This window comes from Bombus vosnesenskii, unplaced genomic scaffold, assembly GCF_011952255.1.
Source record: "Bombus vosnesenskii isolate JDL3184/JDL3185 unplaced genomic scaffold, Bvos_JDL3184-5_v1.1 scf7180000013320, whole genome shotgun sequence".
NCBI classification, from domain to species: domain Eukaryota; kingdom Metazoa; phylum Arthropoda; class Insecta; order Hymenoptera; family Apidae; genus Bombus; species Bombus vosnesenskii.
The window spans coordinates 736,001-755,693 of record NW_022882965.1 but is presented as its reverse complement, the minus strand read 5'-3'; the positions used below and the strand labels follow the sequence as shown (position 1 = coordinate 755,693).

General features: G+C 35.3%; 2 protein-coding genes across 17 annotated transcripts in view; one reads left to right on the top strand and one right to left on the bottom strand.

Annotated features, from left to right (window-relative positions):
- LOC117235840 (bromodomain adjacent to zinc finger domain protein 2B-like) overlaps positions 1–19,693 on the bottom strand; it is a 229,468-nt gene that overhangs the window by 78,137 nt on the left and 131,638 nt on the right. For all 16 annotated transcript variants that reach the window (XM_033498246.1, XM_033498256.1, XM_033498255.1 and 13 more), the window contains one exon: positions 1,146–1,203. The gene's annotated coding sequence lies outside the window, so the exon portion shown is untranslated. The remainder of the gene's footprint in view (positions 1–1,145; positions 1,204–19,693) is intronic.
- Positions 4,038–4,475, top strand: LOC117235824. The gene has a single exon (XM_033498187.1). The coding sequence runs from the start codon at positions 4,038–4,040 to the stop codon at positions 4,473–4,475; it is 438 nt and encodes a 145-aa protein (XP_033354078.1).

Sequence of the window (19,693 nt, the reverse complement as noted above, 5' to 3'; positions counted from 1 at the left end):
TTTCGAACGTTACAAGGTTACTAGTGTAGTATCGGAATACTCAGGCTGTAAGACGTCGCTGCTGGGTACAGCCGCTTTTCTTTTCATTTTTTGTATCGTGGAAGAAAAATCGGACTCCGGTCGGCGGGATTCGAACCCGAGTTCCGAACGTTAGCAACCTAAGGCGCTAACCACTGCGCTGCCGTCGTCCGACACTTTTTTAAGGATTTAATGTTTATTGAGATTTAAAGTTTATTGAGTCCAAGAATACAGTTTTAACAGTTTACAGAATTTTTTTAATGATATGTTAGGCAAAGGTACCGATACGCGGCGGTTTCGTGTTTAATACAATTTTTGGGTTTAAGCCGCTGGGGAGCGGAGCTTTTTTATGATTTTTTTTTTATTTTTTTCTATCCTGAAAACTTGGTCGCGTCGTCCGACACTAGTTAGTGTCGAGTGATAATATTTGCTATGGAGTGCCGCCATAGGCCTTTTTTCCACGATACTACACTAGATACGCTTGAATCATGGTCGCTGAATAATTAATAAACTACGATTATTTATGGATATTTCAAAATGCAAAAATGTATAGAATGTATAGAATAATATCTACCTAAACACATGAAACAAACGTCTATTTAAATTCTATTGCTTTGCTTGTGATTAGATACGGAAATAGACAGCTTTTCATGTTGGATGTTGCATGTACGCGATATAGTGCTTTAACAGGTTGTTAATTAATCAATTAAATGCATTTATTGTTGCCAAACCCGGTTCTAAGTTTAGCGTTTTATTTACAGAAACGTAAGAAGAAATGTGTTTCCATGGTTAGTAATTGATAAAATGGGATAGAAATCCGCGGTCTGTTAATTTGTTCTTTTTCTTAATTTATGTTTCAGCATTGACTACAAAGATTATTCGTTGGTAATTAATTTCTTCGACTGTTCTTAACGCGTTGCAATTTAAACGGAAGGAAAAGAATTTTCAATTTGCAACTATGCTTACATTATTTATGTTACTACTATATAGATCATTGTCAATGCTGAGAATAGAAAATAAAATTTAATTTGCCGTGTATTAAAGTCAAATCACGCTGTGAACAAATATGGAGCGACGATCGATTATGGAAGGTAAGGAAAAGCGCGTTAAAATGTTGAAATACTCACAATTAATTACGGGGCCTCAACTCATAGTAAAAGCTGGCTCCACGAGGCTCCATCACATCTGAAACAGAGAAATACGAGGTGCCATTAATATTTCGCTGTCGAACGATTCTCCGCAGTTCCTATATCACTGCCTCGACCAATTAGAATGCAAACACACGGCCATTAGGAAATCTCCGTCACATTTGCATGTTAACCGAAGAGTTTTCTACTCGTTCATTACGCGCCACCGTTTCGCCCTTTATCCTTCGTTTGGTCATTTTTTATTCTCGGTTCGACGCGAGACAGTTCTCATAGTTTTAACATATGACATTCCCTAATAGCCAACGATACGTTCATCGAAAGCCTTGAACATTTTTGTATTTTATTTATAATGAATCGATCGAATTCAGACGTAACTATAGGTGCAAATGGTGATGGAATTTAACAAAATACACGCAATATGAAAATCACAAAATACTGTAAGCAATACGATGCGAAATCAGTGTTCGATTTCAGTTATATTGAAAATACATTCCATTTTTATTAGATAGGAACAATAATCTGATATTATAAGGAATTAAATTTCAGTTTCTGTTATCTTTGGATTTAATTATTAAAGTTGCCAAAAATTATTCTTTCGGCATCTATAATCCTTGAGCTAACAGTTGCACGATAACGCGAAACTTTCGTAAATTTTCAGAGAATATGAAAAGATTAAGGATTCAGAATTTCGAAAAAATTGCACACTCTGACAACTCTATGCTTCGAGTTCGAGCATATCGCAAGAATCAATTTTCCATATCAATGAATGAAAACAGCCGCTCTGCTTACGTGGAACAAAGTACAATAGTGTGCACGCGATTATCGCCATTCATATTCACGGAGCATCCATTTCGCGAGGGATTACAGCCAGCTACTCCTGATAAATATTTATACGTACACGGTGAACGGTGCACCATATGCAACCGAGGGTAAATGTTTAATTTCGCCATGTTTCAGAAGTTCCTGGTGCAAACAGACCAAGTTTCCGTACGAGGGAGCAACTTTGACTGATATCGAAACGATATCGGGCAAATTCGACTATACCGAGATACTTGCAACATACTGTTACGTGTAAGAGGAGAATTAAAGCAAGGACGAATATTTTAATAACTAATATTTCGATCATTTCACTTTGAAATGGAATGCTACAAATATACATTCCAGTCCATGAAAATAAATTAAAGCGAAATTTGAACAAGCGAGGACTTGAAAAAAATTATGAATATTTAAAAAAATAATTTTGTGAGGGTTTAGACCCTTGAAAGAAGGTTTAATGCCCAAGGTTCAAATTATTCAGCCCCTCAAAAGCGCGAGAAACGCCGGGCACACGCAGCTAGTTTCAACTTTCGCTTAAATTACCAACGACCCAGTTTGTCTATGGACAGCTAATTGCGATATAATTACAAATAATACTCGCAGCAATTTATGATATAATAAATGCCGTAGTAAAAAAAAAAAAAAATAAAATCTGACAATTCAAAACTACAATATTTTTCCTACTGCAGAAAACAGGGAAAAATTGACAGGATACATTTTTCTCATAAATCTAGCAATTTTGTGCTTTGAAAAATTTATCAATATTACCGGCAAAATGACACTGAAAGTTATTCACATTTCACTGCCCATTCTTTAAACATGTACCGATCGTTAATAACTATGTGAAACTAACTACGGTGGTGGGCAGGGAGTGGAAAATCCAGGATTCTGTCGTCGTCGCGTGTCGGTCAAATTGCTTGTCTCTCTTTCTTCCGATCGTCGACGAACGAAAGTAATACCACAAACGAGTAAATTGATTTCGAAGTGGAAACGCGAACGAAGGTAATATTTGTGGAGGGTCAGTCAGGTTGGTCGTCGCGCTACAAATGAGAGAACGCCACGAAACGTCTGTATATCGGCGTTCGTTAATACGAAATCAATATTACTAGCCGCGTGCGTGTCGTCTCCGTTTTCGACGGCCGTACAGATTTTTCATTGACGATTCTCGACGATTCGAAACGATAAGGGCACCGTAACATCGACTGTTTTTTATTGTGCCAACGAAATACTTTCGTGGCCTCGATCTGTCTTTCTCTCCTTGAGAAATTCGTTTGCTTCTCTAAAAGTCTGCTTCGTATATCACTGATTGTCCAACCAAGTCATAAATCATTGCCTTCTTTCATTTACGGATGTCAGAGGAATTTTTTTCACGCGAGTTTCATTCCATTTCACGATGAAACTGGTCGTACGGAAACTCACGACCGACTTAATGCCATTTTTTTATGACAAAGAAAGAGTTTAGTATATTATTTTAATATACGTGACACGCGAAAGTATTTATCTATTTAGTATATCGACACTTGTAGAAATAGATAAGCATAAGACACACCTGTGATTATCATAATCGCATTGACAACGTTCGAAACAAATTAGGAAATGTAATTGCAACACGTATGTACTTCATAGAGGTCAGAATACAGTCTTGAAAATACTAGTAGAATTACTATTAACGCTTTGACTGCCACGTGAAAATCACGTGTTTCGCTTAGGACGCCACAGGAGTATTTTTATTATTCAAAGCATATAATGGTAAAATAATAATAAATTGACGATACAAAACAACGTTCTTTTCCAATGGACCGGTTATCTTATTGGTGGTCACGGCTGACCACCGTGGCGCCATGATAACAGTTGATAACGACATATTGTAACAAGGCTTCGTTTGTTTCAACAAACCATTCGCATTCGTCCTTTCGTCGTAAGCAAAACGTGCAGAATACATTGTCGAAACGTGTACAAGATATTAGTAAACAGTATTTGCTCATTCTATATATAATAGTAAGATGGAGAGACAAGCGTGACATTGTTATGATTTCGACGAAACATTCGGCTGAAATGGTGAAGGTCCGCAAAAAAAGTTATGTTTGTGATAAACCAATGGTAGTGGTAGATCACAACAGAGGAAAACGTGCTGTAGATTTATCGGATCAAACGATACCATATTCTACGCCACATAGAAGAACCCTCAAGTGGTATACAAAATTAGCTTTAGAGTTATTGTTAAATACATCAATTTCAAACGCGATGATACTCTATAAACAAGCAACGAAAACAAAAATCAAGGTATCAGCGTTTAGAATGGCACTCGCGATGCACCTTGCACAGTGCCATTCATCAGAGCCGTCAAATATACTTATTCGACAAAGATTGCGACACGAAATGCTGAAGAAAGAAGGGCAAGCGTACCTGGCACGAAAATTTTGCAGAGAGTGCTATAAAAAAATGTTAAACAGTGAGGATCAAAAATTGCTAAGAATCGGACCAAAAAGGTGACCACCTATCGTTCAGATTGTACGGATGAGCCACATTTACGTTTAAAGTGTTTTAACACAGTGCGCCGTTAGATGCAAGATTTGTTCTCATTCTTTTTTTATTGATGTTCTAATAAAAATGTTTAGTTGTTCAATGGGACACTTTTTATTTCAAAGTATCTTGTATTTATCGGTTACATTCAAAATGCCCTAACTGTCAATTTTCATTCAAATTTTACGATTGTAAGAAGTTCAAAAGCTCCGGTCACCAATGACCATCATGGTGTCACAGGAAAAACCGTGGCAGTCAATTCACATTGTACTCGTTCGTTCAAAATAAAATTGCTTTTAAATTTTACCACTTTAATCGTAATAGCCATTTCTTATTACAGTACCGACGATATTAGGTTGTCCGAAAAGTTTCTTTCGTTTTATGAGGAAATAATAGACGCACAACGTCTTTCGTTTTGTATTATTTTGTACGATCCGGTTTGTTCTGTTTATCTCAGCACAGCGACATTTCACAGACTTGGTTTCACGTTTGTATGAAGTTGCACTGTTGCAAAAAACACGTTTGCAAAAGAAAGACACTTTTCGGACAACCTAATATTTTTAAAAATGTCACACAGATATATGCACAAAAATGTGTTACGATAAGATATTATACTCTCGTACTAGAAATACTTTCGTAAGTCAGTATATGTACCTCGAGTAAGAGCAAGAAAGTTCAACAATGATCGACAAGGTGATAATTACATTTTAATTAATAGCAATATCGCATCGAAATGATATTAGAGGTATAGAAAAGAAGATGTTAAAAAGAACGAGGAAGACGAAAATTGAATAGCTCAGCCGGATAAATAGCTACCTTATAAATAGCCAGGTTCTGGCACATTACGCACCGGCGAATAGCTAATAAATACGTGGAAAATTTAGTGGCCAACGATTTACATCGTACGCGCGCTAAATAGAATCCCCTGTCGTTATAATTTCTTTCCACTCCGATATTACGCTTCCTCTCCTGTAACCTACCGATCGATCGTTATTCTGAACAAAATAGCGATACGATTTATCGTTACGAGTGATTCTCCAACAGTTTATACTCGACAAATAAATCTTGTAAAATATATACAGAAAGAAAGTTGATCGATAATTTAGTTAATACAGCGGTTTTCCAATTCGTTTTTGCACCGATTGGACCATGGATTTTTGTGTATTTATCGCAAATTTAAACGCAGAAAAATACGCATAATATGAAGGAAATCTAATACAACCGAAGTACGCAATAAAACATCGTAATATTCAGTAGGTGAAACAAATCTCGACATGGGTTTCCCATTTCTTTATTTGTCTTGATAAAAATATGAATTTGCAGAAACATCCACGGTCTAATCAAGATAGCCAAATTTTATTATATATGTTGGATGGTGTGACGATAGGGAAAGACGTGGCTGATTGTTTATAAACGTTATTAAGATATGTTAATGTTGTCAAGGAGTGTTGTGAGCGTTACCAAGGTTTGTTAAAGAAAAAATGAGCGTGGTAATGCTGTCAGGGTTGAATTAATCGTGGTCGAGAGAAGTTCATCGTGTTGCTGTGACGTAGAAATAGTGATAAGCGAATTCGTGAGGCGCGATATTATATTTGATTTTGCGAGAGTGTTACAATATTGTGTTTATCATACTGTCTTTTCTGTTAATTTATAATAAACATTCCTACATATACAGAGCTAATGAAATTTCAAAGTTTTTCCCATGAAACGTAAAATATGAATAAAAGCTTTTTTATAAGCGTTCGTATACTCTGGCGAACTACCGTACACACATTTTCAGATTTGTTTGAAAATTAATATGACCACGATGGATTCTGTGTCATTATACCGCTAATAAAATTTCAAGGTGTCGATAAAAATATGAATTTGCAGAAACATCCACAGTCTAATCAAAATAGCCGAATTTTATTATATACGGAACTAATGAAATTTCAAAGTTTTTCCCATAAAACGTAAAATATGAATAAAAGCTTTCTTATAAGCGTTAGTATACTCTGGCGAACTACCGTACATATATTTTCAGATTTGTTTGAAAATTAACATGACCACGATGGATTCTGTGTCATTATACCGCTAATAAAATTTCAAGGTGTTGATAAAAATATGAATTTGCAGAAACATCCACTGTCTAATCAAGATAGCCGAATTTTATTATATACAGAACTAATGAAATTTCAAAGTTTTTCCCATAAAACGTAAAATATGAATAAAAGCTTTCTTATAAGCGTTAGTATACTCTGGCGAATTACCGTACATATATTTTCAGATTTGTTTGAAAATTAACATGACTACGATGGATTCTGTGTCATTATACCGCTAATAAAATTTCAAGGTGTTGATAAAAATATGAATTTGCAGAAACATCCACTGTCTAATCAAGATAGCCGAATTTTATTATATACAGAACTAATGAAATTTCAAAGTTTTCGAAAGCTTTCTGATAAGCGTTCGGTGTCATTACACAGCTAATAAAATTTCAAAATATTTTTGTATAAAGCAGAAAAAAAATATTGATAAAAGTCCCGCGTGAATTTACCGCAGAGAAATTAACACTGTGACAAACAAGTAACGCAATCGTGTCGAATGGTTGATTCGGTTTCGGTAACCACGGGTCTGGATATAATCCAAATTTTCTCGCATTAACCAAATTACCAAACGACGCTGGAGAGATCGGGACGCGATGTAGCGTCACGTAACGGTATTACGCGAACGGGCTTTAATTTCTCGCACGACGCCACAACCGGCAAGAAATCCTGTGGAATTTCACGAACACGCGTTCGATATTCGCACTCTCGAAAACCTTCATCGATGATCACGCTGCATTTCGATTAGACGCTGCTAATGGAATGAAATTTTCCACGCTACACGAAGGTGAAAAGGTAACACTGAATGCAAAAGTTAATACGTTTCAATTTAAAATGTGCAAAATTTGAATTTGAGAATCTTTATCTTGGAAAAATTAAATCTGAAAATTAGAATTCATTGCAATTACAATGATTATAAATCTGACGTTAAGAATAGAGTACGATGTTCGAACAAAATTTCTTCTGTTTATTTTCAATATGATAGAAAAGCATATACAGAGAAGCTTGTTTTTTATTTTCAGCCAGATTAGCACCTTTGTGCTATTATCGATGGCTTTCGTCCAGAGATAAGAGCATCTTTCTTTAATCAATGAATTAACGACGCCTGATAATCGATCGAGATTGCTCGGACGTGTCAAAATCGTTGTAACGTTACTGGATTGTTCTTTACGGCTGAACTCGCTCAAAGGAGAGCCAATTAATTAAACAAACACATCTTTTTCTTGGTCTCGATAGGATTGAACTCGTGACCGTCGGGGCCTCGTCGCGGCACTCCGCGCCGTTTCAATTAACGCAAATGAGTTAGTTTCGTGATTCGATTAGTCGAGTAGCCGAGTTCGCGCGTTTCTTTCAGATACACAAACTCGAACTCGAAACTCGACCGGCAAGACGTTCTTCTAACTGCGAGTGTTTCATTTCTGATTCGCATGTATTGCCTTTTCTATGGATCGCTAGTATTAAAGTAAATGACCTTTTCAATTGTTATCGTTTATAACGTTTTGGGTTCGTAGAAATTTCCTCGTCTTTTTTGAAAAGTTAATATTATTGGAAAGAACATCCGAGACTGAAAGTTTAAATTTCTTAATTTTGGACTTTTAATTTTTCGCCTTTTCTCAAACAATGATAACAAAGTTCTTTAAAAAATTTTTTATTATTACTTGAATATTACTTGCCTATATTTTGAGAAGGTTTGAATCTAACAGATTTTCATTTAAAGGCAAGGTACAGTATGTTAGGGTTCTTTTGTTTAATCATAAAGTGAGATTAAAATAAAAAAATCAGGAGAAATTTGAAACTGAGTCTAAATTTCTTAATTTTGGATTTTTAATTTTTCTGCTTTTCTCAAATAATGATAACAATGTTCTTTAAAAATTTCTTTAATATTACTGGAATATTGCTTGCCTATATTTTGAAAAGGTTTGAATCTAACAGATTTTCATTTAAAGGCAAGGTACAGTATGTTAGGGTTCTTTTATTTAACCATAAAGTGAGATTAAAATAAAAAAATCAGGAGAAATCTGAAACTGAAAGTCTAAATTTCTTAATTTTGGATTTTTAATTTTTCGCCTTTTCTCAAACAATGATAACAATGTTTTTAAAATTTGTTTTAATATTGCTGGAATATTGCTTGCCTATATTTTGAAAAGGTTTGAATCTAACAGATTTTCATTTAAAGGCAAGGTACAGTATGTTAGGGTTCTTTTGTTTAACCACAAAGTGAAATTAAACTAAGCAAATCAAGAGAAATCTAACTTGTCATATTTTACTTCTATGGTTTTCAATTATAAAAATAGAATTTTCACGCAATTAGAAAAAAAGGTTGCGTGATAATATTTATCGAAAGATGGAAACACGAGTCGGCGGAAGGAAGATTAATTATTATTAATATTAGTTATCTGGTCTATTCGTGTGTTGGCGGTAATTCGAGGCGTTTGTTACTGTTAGAGGCGTATGCATTATTCATACGATATGCAAATCGGAATCGGCGGCGAGGTTGCGCCGTATGAACGCGTTACGTGAAAAATACGATAATGCGTGGCCCGAGATATACGCGCGTCGCTGAGAATGAACGAAAGTAGTTTGTTCCAGAGGCGCGATTTGCGCGTTTATGCAATTAGTCTTCGAAATGGTTGCCCCGTTAATCTTTATCCGTTTTCCCTCTTTCCTTTTATTCTAACCTACTCTGTCCCTGCTTCTCTCTCTTCCTCTCTTTCTCTCCCTTTCCCACGCTTTCGTTCTACATTGCCACGAATGGCAAATTTGGGAATTCGAACTAGCACGCGTGGTTAATTGTCGCAGGGAAAAATTATTCCCGTTTCGCGTTGCGTTATTGTTTCGCGAATATAAAATCGGAGAAATAAAATCGAGGAAATGTTATAAGGATATTTATATAACGCGCCGTTAAAAAGCCATCCGGGTACGATTTTGCGTAAAAAATATCGGCCATAGTTCTCTGTCGCAAACACTTGTTTATATTCTCTTTCATTCTATATTTTAACCCCTTAACCTACAAGATGATCCGACCAAACGTAAATATTACGGGCATTCTCGAACGTAAATCGTAAGTTAAATGATTAAGTAGGAAAATGTATAAGAAATAACATTGGGCTTTGTGATTCACAGCAACGAAATTCGACATAATTCTCTTCCTATTTTCGTATATCTTTGCCATTGATATGTAGCGGCACAGGAGTCAAAGGACGAAGCGAATCGAGAGCGACTCATGTTGTTATTTTGCCTGGGAGTATCAAGATCGTTAGGCTACACGTAATTTAAGAATAAATAAACACCGGGCAAAACACTGTTGCCGCTACGTGCAATCGTCGAACGAAGACGAATTGGAATTTTCCGACTCTCCCTCGACCAGTATAAACAATACAATAGGATGCAATCGAAAAGAGTTACAGTCAGTTGTCGATCAGTTATCACTCAGTTATCAATGAATTATCAGCGATCTAATTAACGAGTCATTATTTTACGACTTATACACAGTACGAGAGTCTCGGCGAACATAGCCTGTATATTAATTTATTATTTTTAAATATATTCCACGGTTTCAACAGCGAGCAATCACGTCATTAAACCTCACCGACCAACATCCTCTACACAAGTCCTCTACGGATATTTAGGTTGTCCCAAAAGTGTCTTTCTTTTACAGCGATCTTTATACAAACATGAAACCTAATCCGTCGAACGTTGTGATCTTTATTTTGATAGAACAAAATGGATCATACGTAATTCGATAAAATAATATAAAACGGGAAATATCGTGCTTCCATTATTTCCTTATAAAACGAAAGAAACTTTTCGGACGACCTAATATGTGCGTGCACAGCGTCCTGTAAAACAGATGAATACAATTGTTCCGTTGGTAGCGTGGTAAAGAAGATGATGGGACAAAAAGAATGCTGAGACTCGTGCAAATGTATATCGACGAAGATCTTGCAAATCACATGTTAAATAAATCTGAAACTATTTTTATATCAATTCTAAGTGTAATCTAAGTGTTGCTACACATTTATTTCGGCGATTAACATCCACAATTCCCAACAAATATAAATTTTTATAAAATATAAAAGTATAAAATATTATCAATATGAAATTGGAAATATTATATTAATGATATAAATATTTATATTAATAAATATTAGGTTGTCTGAAAAACGTCTTTCTTTTACAGACACGTCTTCTACAACGAGGCATCTTTATACAAACATGAAATCTAATCCGTCGAACGTGATTTTTATTTTGATAGAACAAAATGGATCATATGTAATTCGATAAAATAATATAAACCGGAAAATATCGTGCTTCCATTATTTCCTTATAAAACGAAAGAAACTTTCCGGACGACCTAACATTTCACAATTTCAATAAATATTATTCCATTTACTTTAAATCTTATATTATATTCTCCATACTGGTGTCTCATAGTAATTACAATATTATTTTCACAACTTAAGTCTAACATGCACATAAATATTTATTGTTCAATGTAGATGAGACATTTTGTATGTATAACACTGATATACCGATAATATATGTAAATCTTTCCCCTCGGAAGGGGATAAAATTTTATTCTATTAAATTTTCAAAGTTTCAACACACAGAGTCTAAATGACCGAGTAACATCGTTTCGTGCATATGTCAATAAGCATACCCGTGCCACTTGATGGATGGATTAAAATAATGTTGCTTCCACGTAACAGTTGCGAACAACGCTTCAAGTAATTAGAGGTTTACCTGCTCTCGTAACTTTATCGCTCGGAAGGAAGGGTATTCAATGTTACCCAACTTCAATGTATACAGGGTGTACTCTGTTAACCCAGCCACGTGCCATTCAACAATCAATACCTATGATACGTGCAAAATTCGAAAATATTTTCACTTTCATTTAACGTCGCGCTATTTTCTGTCCAAAATTCTTCGAACGTATCTTATGTAAATCGTGCGAGTAAGTTTATATTTTTGCGATCAAAATTACACAAAGAAATAGAAGCTCGTAACAAATAATTTTTTTTTTATTTTGGATATCTTTTTATATCCTTGCACACTTGTTGAAAATTATAGTGATATAAAATATAAATCAAATCACTGTTATATTTCAAAATAATATTATTATTATTATACTTTTACTATTATTATTTACTATTATACTATACTATTGTTATTATATTATAAAATTATTATTATTATTACAGAAAATTCATTGTTTTTCTTCGAGTCATTAAACAACGATAAAACGAAAGATCTGAACTAAACGTAGACTTGAGTTACGTCATTATTTTTAACCTTTCAGTCCATCATTTCAATTTTCCATAAACGTCTATGTAAGCAAAATCCATGTAAATAGTAATCATAGTCTAAAATCAAGAAATCTTTTCAACAAAACGAAGTTGATCACTTTGATTCTTAAATAGTTCAAATGTCAAATTCAATTTCGTTTAATTATCTAAAAAATAGCTCTATCACTAACGAACGAACAAAAGTGATGGATTTTAATTGAAAAGCTTCTAGCAAGAAGGAGATAGAAAAGAGGAAAAACAGGCGGTGTAAGGGGTAACAAAAAATAAGGAAAAAATAGGAGAACGTCGGTAGGGCACGGTAGAGAAAATACAAATGTGAAAGGGTGAAGGGGGCGGTTCAACGTTTCCGAGGATCGTAATATGTGTATATGGCGCATCACGAGTGCAACAAGAGACAGAGGCTGAGTCATCAATATAACTTTACGCACGTACGTGCCGCGCACCAACGTCACCACTACAATTCCATTCATAAACATAAAGGCCGACTTACGCACACCGATGCGCACGTGTGCCTATTAAAGAACCGTATGCAAATGAGCACACGTGCGCCCGCGCACGTGTACCTGCGACACATGCTAAACTTTCGCTTAGCCTAGAGCTTTCCGAGTATTTCATTCAAGTTTCCGATTCTAATCGTACGAGATTGTGGAGAATGAAAATTGAAAAGGTTCTATGGAAATTGTTCCGAGAATGTGATTGTTTCTACAGTTATTTAAAAAAACGCGTATCTCATTTGCATTTGTCTTTGACGTCAACTTAATACGTCTGATTTTATATTATTATTAAAATCTTATGAATTGCAAATTATTAATATCGGTAAATTCTCTTGTATAATATAATAACTACTTATGGTTATGACAGAACTAATTTTACGAAATAAATTTTACAATTTGCATTTAGAGCATCACGTGATAATAAAATTGTAAAATTGCAAAAGAAAAGTGTATAAACTACAGTTTGTAACTTGACAAATCACTAGTATCATGTAGTTGATGAATTATTATAAAAGGGAGTATTGTACATGATTTTGTCATTTACGAATAATTAATTTTTGTAAAGGAATTTGTAAATTCAATTATTTCGTTTCTGTCCATTATGATATGGATATAAAATAAAAAAAAACAGATCACAGACAAATAACACAATATTGGCAATTAATTTTTGAAATTTAAATTACGAACGTGAACTTGAATTCAAAATTGTGTTAGATTTTTGTTACATATAGATCTTATAGATTGTTCGAATACGGAAGTATTTAAAGGCTACAATAAAATCATAACTAAACTTTGGCGAAGTCGAAGAATCTGAGAGTTGAAAGTTTCCAAACAGTTTCAAGTGCAATACAATTGCCAACTTCATCCTACGAATTCCTTCTAACGATAATTACACCATTCAAGCGTTCACATTCTCTTCAATCATAATAAACACTGCACGATGCTTAAGAACTGCTAAAGGAGCAATATAAAAACTATCCAACCGAATGAACATAATTTCCAAGCAGGTCACAACTTTTTAAACACACTATTATTACACTCATACGTATAATGCGCGTAATCAATCATGCGTAACGTGCGTGAAATAATATTCATCTTTACACGCACGTTGCACATACACTATTATTGATGAGTATTTGAATACTTGCTCATCTTTCATAAGATGTATTTATTAAATTGTTCAGAAAATGCATAATTTCCTCGACTGTGGATATGTTCAGCATTGCACTTGATAAGATTAAATGAGGGTAATTTGTCATGAATTCTTTTAACATTAAAACGTTAACTAACGATTGTATAATGGCATAATTTTTCAACAAAATGAAATTCGATAACTTCTAACTTATCACGTTCGTCTTGCAACTCTTACAAATATCTTTCACCAATTCTTATGTTGTTATCTCGTATGAAATCAAAATTTTAATCAATTAATCTCTGCTTTGGTAACTTGGGGCAATTATAACATCTTGTCCATTGTCAGAATATGTCTTAATATTTATGAACGATATTATGTAACACAAATTTAAAATTCTCATAATATAAACTACGTGAACTGTGTATTTTCTTCCTCTAAATACACGACAAATATATATAAATAAGCTCTGTGACTATAATATATATATGACCGTATAAAGCTATACGTAAACGCATAGAACATATGGGGCGTGCACGCAGGCAAGAGACAAGCAAATTGGCTGCTCTCTCGCTCGAATGCAAGATTCTAATCAATTAATTTTTCCTTTAATAATTTGGAGTAATTATAACATCTTGTCCAAAGTCAGAATATGTCTTAATATTTATGAATGATATTATGTAACACAAATTTAAAATTCTCATAATATAAACTACGTGAACTGTGTATTTTCTTCCTCTAAATACACGACAAATATATATAAATGAGCTCTGTGATTATAATACATATATATATTATATATATGCGTATTTTCTTCTTCTAAATACACAACAAATATATATAACTGACCTCTGTAATTATAATATACATATAATCGTATGAATTCAAAATTCTAATCAATTAATTTTTCCTGTAATAATTTGGAGCAATTATAACATCTTGTCCAAAGTCAGAATATGTGTTAATATTTATGAATGATATTATGTAACACAAATTTAAAATTCTCATAATATAAAATACATGAATTGTGATTTTCTTCTTCTAAATACACAACAAATATATATAAATGAGCTCTGTGATTATAATACATATATATATTATATATATGCGTATTTTCTTCTTCTAAATACACAACAAATATATATAACTGACCTCTGTAATTATAATATACATATAATCGTATGAGAATATACGTAAACGCATAGAACATATGGGGCGTGCACACAGGCAAGAGACAAGCAAATTGACTGCTCTCTCGCATGAATTCAAAATTCTAATCAATTAATTTTTCCTGTAATAATTTGGAGCAATTATAACATCTTGTCCATTGTCAGAATATGTGTTAATATTTATGAACGATATTATGTAACACAAATTTAAAATTCTCATAATATAAAATACGTGAATTGTGTATTTTCTTCCTCTAAATACACAACATATATATATAACTGACCTCTGTGACTATAATACACATATATATTACATATATAATCGTACGAGGATATACGTAAACGCATGGAAACATATGGAACGTGCACACAGGTAAGAGGGAAGCAAATTGGCTGCTCTGTCGCTCACGATAGACCAAAGAAAATACATAACCCTCTATTTTATGTGTCTGGCCATTGTGTGTGTGGATGAGCATGGACGCACGCGCGCCCACGCGTTCGTGTGCGTGCACGCTGCACACGTGTCCCAGCCGCGTTATTCATCCGGCTTATACGTACGAGTATATATAGGTCTGATGCGTGCGTACGTGTATGTTTACACACGACCTTCCCCATGTTACGAGTATCTGGGTCAGTGTCTTCCTCGAGAGTGGCTTTTCGAGCCTCGATTCGGTGTTCCCACCTCGATTTTCCTTGATTTTGTAAACGTGCCTCTCTTTTGTTTTTTCGCTGCCAAGGTTAGCCCTCGGTGATTGCCACACAGCATGGCGTTTCCGTTTGTCCAAACCCTCTGATTTTTCTGCCCTCTTCTTTTTCCCTTTTCGTCCTGCTGTATACTTTTCTCTTTTTCCCTTTTCTCTTTTTTTCTGCTGTTATTTGTTTTCGATTGCCTATTTGCGTTTTGAGTGGGCGGATTTGTTTAGAGAACACGTGACCGCAAGAGGAGAGGGATTTTCGAAAAACGATCCGATTTTCAAGAGGAAGATCTTTCGAGCGGAATCTGTGCGACAGGTGGAAAATATTGAGCTTTATCAATGGAATAATTCTAGAGAGAAAGATGTCCAGATAAATTATCGTAGAAATACGGTGTAACTGACTCGGGTCGTAGCGTCTGAACCTCTTTTCGCACTGATCAACTCTGTAAATTGAAGAGCGAAAAAAGTTGATGGCGTTACAAATACTATTTTTTAAATTTACCTTGAAATGTGCTATCTCTTATGTCATATTCCTTTCATAAATAAACTCGTGGAAGTAGGTCGTTTGATTCTTGAGAGTACAATATTAATCACATTCTTATGTAATGAAAATAAGAAATTAACAGAAAGTGCAAATCATCAATTTGGCCTTTCAGGGGCTCATATAAATGATATCATTTAATAGAACATGCGGTAATTATTGCGACTGATTCAATTAACATGTTAGAATATTTTCAACAATTACTGTGATAAATGTTTTCATCGTTCTTATCGAAACTTAGCTTGTGGCGTTAAATTAGGCTACGTGTGACCTAATTGGTAAACCGCGTCAATCGCAGGTCGTTAAAATGAAATGACAAGAATACAATATTATCGGGGCGCTTAAGCAATCACGGTAATAAGCACGAATTAATTCCACGAGCAACACTTCTCGCGGCACACGGCAATCGGACACGTTTTGCCGTAATCGTCTCGAGCACTCGCGATCGAGCAATGTGGGTGAAGGCTAATGGCCGACCTTAAAGTTTTAATCGACGATTTTCGCGAAAAACAACAACGTTCCGTCTAGTACATTCTTTCTCTTATTCTACATCGTTCTTTCCCTCTCTTTGTCACTCTTTGACGAGCAAGTTTATCTCAAAGTTGCAGAAGAAGAAAGAAAAGGCAAAGGAAATAAGAAGAAGAAGAAGTAGAAGAAGAAGAAGAGGAAGAAGAAAAAGAAGAAAATCGATAGTTGCAAGAAGGCAAGAAGGATTTTCTACGCAGTCGAGTTTCTTTAGTGGAGCTCGTTCCAGTTAAACTGTTGGTCGGAATTAATTTCATGGAGAGAACGTTCGAGGTGATTCTACTCGCGAAAACGCTTCGAAACGCCTGGCCATTGAAGGCCACCGGCAGTTATTGCCTTCGACGGTGCTTTACGCTTTCTTAAGTAATTTTACTACTCCCGAAGAATGCAACGGTTACGCGAAAAGTATTAATCATCCGGTGAAGAGTTACTATCTCCTCTTTTGTAGGATTCCTCAGGCTGGCTGGTGAATGAACCTGCAGTGAATGAACCTCTCCCCTGGTATATTCCGTGTGAATGATAAGTGTTTAAGGAAGCGTGCGAGAGGTCAAGTGGCTGTTTAGAATACGCGGACCTGTTTCCAGTGCGTTTCAATGAATTCTACGAATGCATCGGCAATTTTAACCGCGTTGTTAACGTGACACGAATTTCGAGTAATCTTAGAATCGTCGAAACAATCGGCAGCAAACAGTGTTTTCAATCTGCTCGCTATTGAAACTCTTAACACTTTGACTGCCACGTGGTTTCTCCTATGACGCCATGGTGGTCATCGGCGACCGAAGCGCTTGAACTTCTTACAATCGTAAAAATTGAACGAAAATTGACAGTTGGGGCATTTTGAATATAACCGATAAATAGAAGATACTTTGAAATAAAAAGTGTCCCGTTGAACAATTAAACATTTCTATTAGAACATCAATAAAAAAAATGAGAACGAATATTGCATCTAACGGTGCACTGTGTTAAAACACTTTAAACATAAATATGGCTCATCCGTACAATCTGGACGATAGGTGGTCACCTTTTTGGTCCGATTCTTAGCAATTTTTGATCCTCACTGTTTAACATTTTTTTATAGCACTCTCTGCAAAATTTTCGTGCCAGGTACGCTTGTCCTTCTTTCTTCCGCGTTTCGTGTCGCAATCTTTGTCGAATAAGTATATTTGACGGCTCTGATGAATGGCACTGTGCAAGGTGCATCGCGAGTGCCATTCTAAACGCTGATACCTTGATTTTTGTTTTCGTTGCTTGTTTATAGAGTATCATCGCGTTTGAAATTGATGTATTTAACAATAACTCGAAAGCTAATTTTATATTCCACTTGAGGGTTCTTCTATGTGGCGTAGAATATGCTATCGTTTGATCCGATAAATCTACAGCACGTTTTTCTCTGTTGTGATCTACCACTACCATTGGTTTATCACAAACATAACTTTTTTTGCGGACCTTCACCATTTCAGCCGAATGTTTCGTCGAAATCATAACAATGTCACGCTTGTCTCTCCATCTTACTATTATATATAGAATGAGCAAATACTGTTTACTAATATCTTCTACACGTTTCGACAATATATTCTGCACGTTTTGCTTACGACGAAAGAACGAATGCGAATGGTTTGTTGAAACAACCGAAGCCTTGTTACAATATGTCGTTATCAACTGTTATCATGGCGCCACGGTGGTCAGCCGTGACCACCAATAAGATAACCGGTCCATTGGAAAAGAACGTTGTTTTGTATCGTCAATTTATTATTATTTTACCATTATATGCTTTGAATAATAAAAATACTCCTGTGGCGTCCTAAGCGAAACATGTGATTTTCACGTGGCAGTCAAAGCGTTAATACATACGTTCACTAAAGTAGAAAATCCTGAGTTTGTGCAATTAGGCTAACTATGCGAGATTCAGAAGTTGTAAATATGTATCAGGACTTGTACAGTTTACTATTATTAGCTGGAATAAATACAACAAATTGTCTGTTCAAATGTAATAGCGTTCCTCGTGCAAGAATAAGATGCATAATTAATAAACTAACATCGTGGTTTTGCCATGTCTGTAAGTAAAATGCGTTACATTTTTATTATTCTTACGTTTTATTATTCATGTTGATTGTCATTGACTAATCTATTGAATCGTGAACTATTCATTCGGTCATTTATAATTGACCTACCTGGAGTCTCTTGCACAATGATTTATTAAGTAACGATAAGTATAATACTAGCGAATCGACAAGTGTCAACTTGCAGGTTATAGACTTTTCGTTTACAATTCTGGAATTCTACGTCAGATATGATAATTAGATGATTTTCGATACGTAACATTTACAGGAATAAAATTACATTTCCTGTGTTACCAAACTCGTTTCGATCACATAAAAACATTTATTCATAATTTCTAACTAGTTATTTGTAAAATCTTACTAATAATATTAGTTTAATCTGCAGAAGGACTCCAGTAGCCATGTTTTAATTACAGAAAAGGAAACACGCGATCTCGCCAACAACAAAATTCTCTTAAATAAAATTAAATAACGTAGCAAAATATTCTCAATTTAACAGACTCGTGATCTCGAATTGAATTTGAGAAGATCCTCGTCAGAAACCTCGTCCCTTTCAATCGTCATAGCACAGGCAACGAAATCGTCGATCGACTGAATTTCACTGGAACGCGACACGTTAGAGAAGTGCAAGGGGAAAGAGAGTGGCACCAGTTCCTCGGCTATATCATCGTCAGCGGCAATTAAAAATAATTATCAGGCGGATTCGAGCTAAAGATGGCGAAGCCAGAGGCGGTAGAAATTCAGCGGATCGATTAAAAGCAGTCGGATTCAAAGGAAAACCTGTGGCTGCGGATTGAAACACAGCGAGGTTTCGCACCTGTACGCACGTTCCAGTTCTCAGAGTCGCACGGCCCACATTTCGCTCGCTAGCCAACGATCGAGTAGCGTTTCTCAAGTTGAAACCTTTTCGCCCTCCCCCTTTCTGTCTCTCTATCTTTGTCTGTCTGTCTGTCTGTCTCTCGTTCTTCGATCAACCTCGCCTTCGCTGTTTTCTTTGTGATCGACCGACGTCCTTGACGAACTTTTCCTTATTATGCAAGAAGGATCGTATTTCGCGTTGTTCGTTTTGTTATCAAACTCTGGATAATCAGATTCGACGTGTTGTGCTACGTTGATGATTGACAGTTTGTTGTTTAGGGCTTAGGGGATTGTGGTCGTTCTAAATTCGAGATAACAATAGCG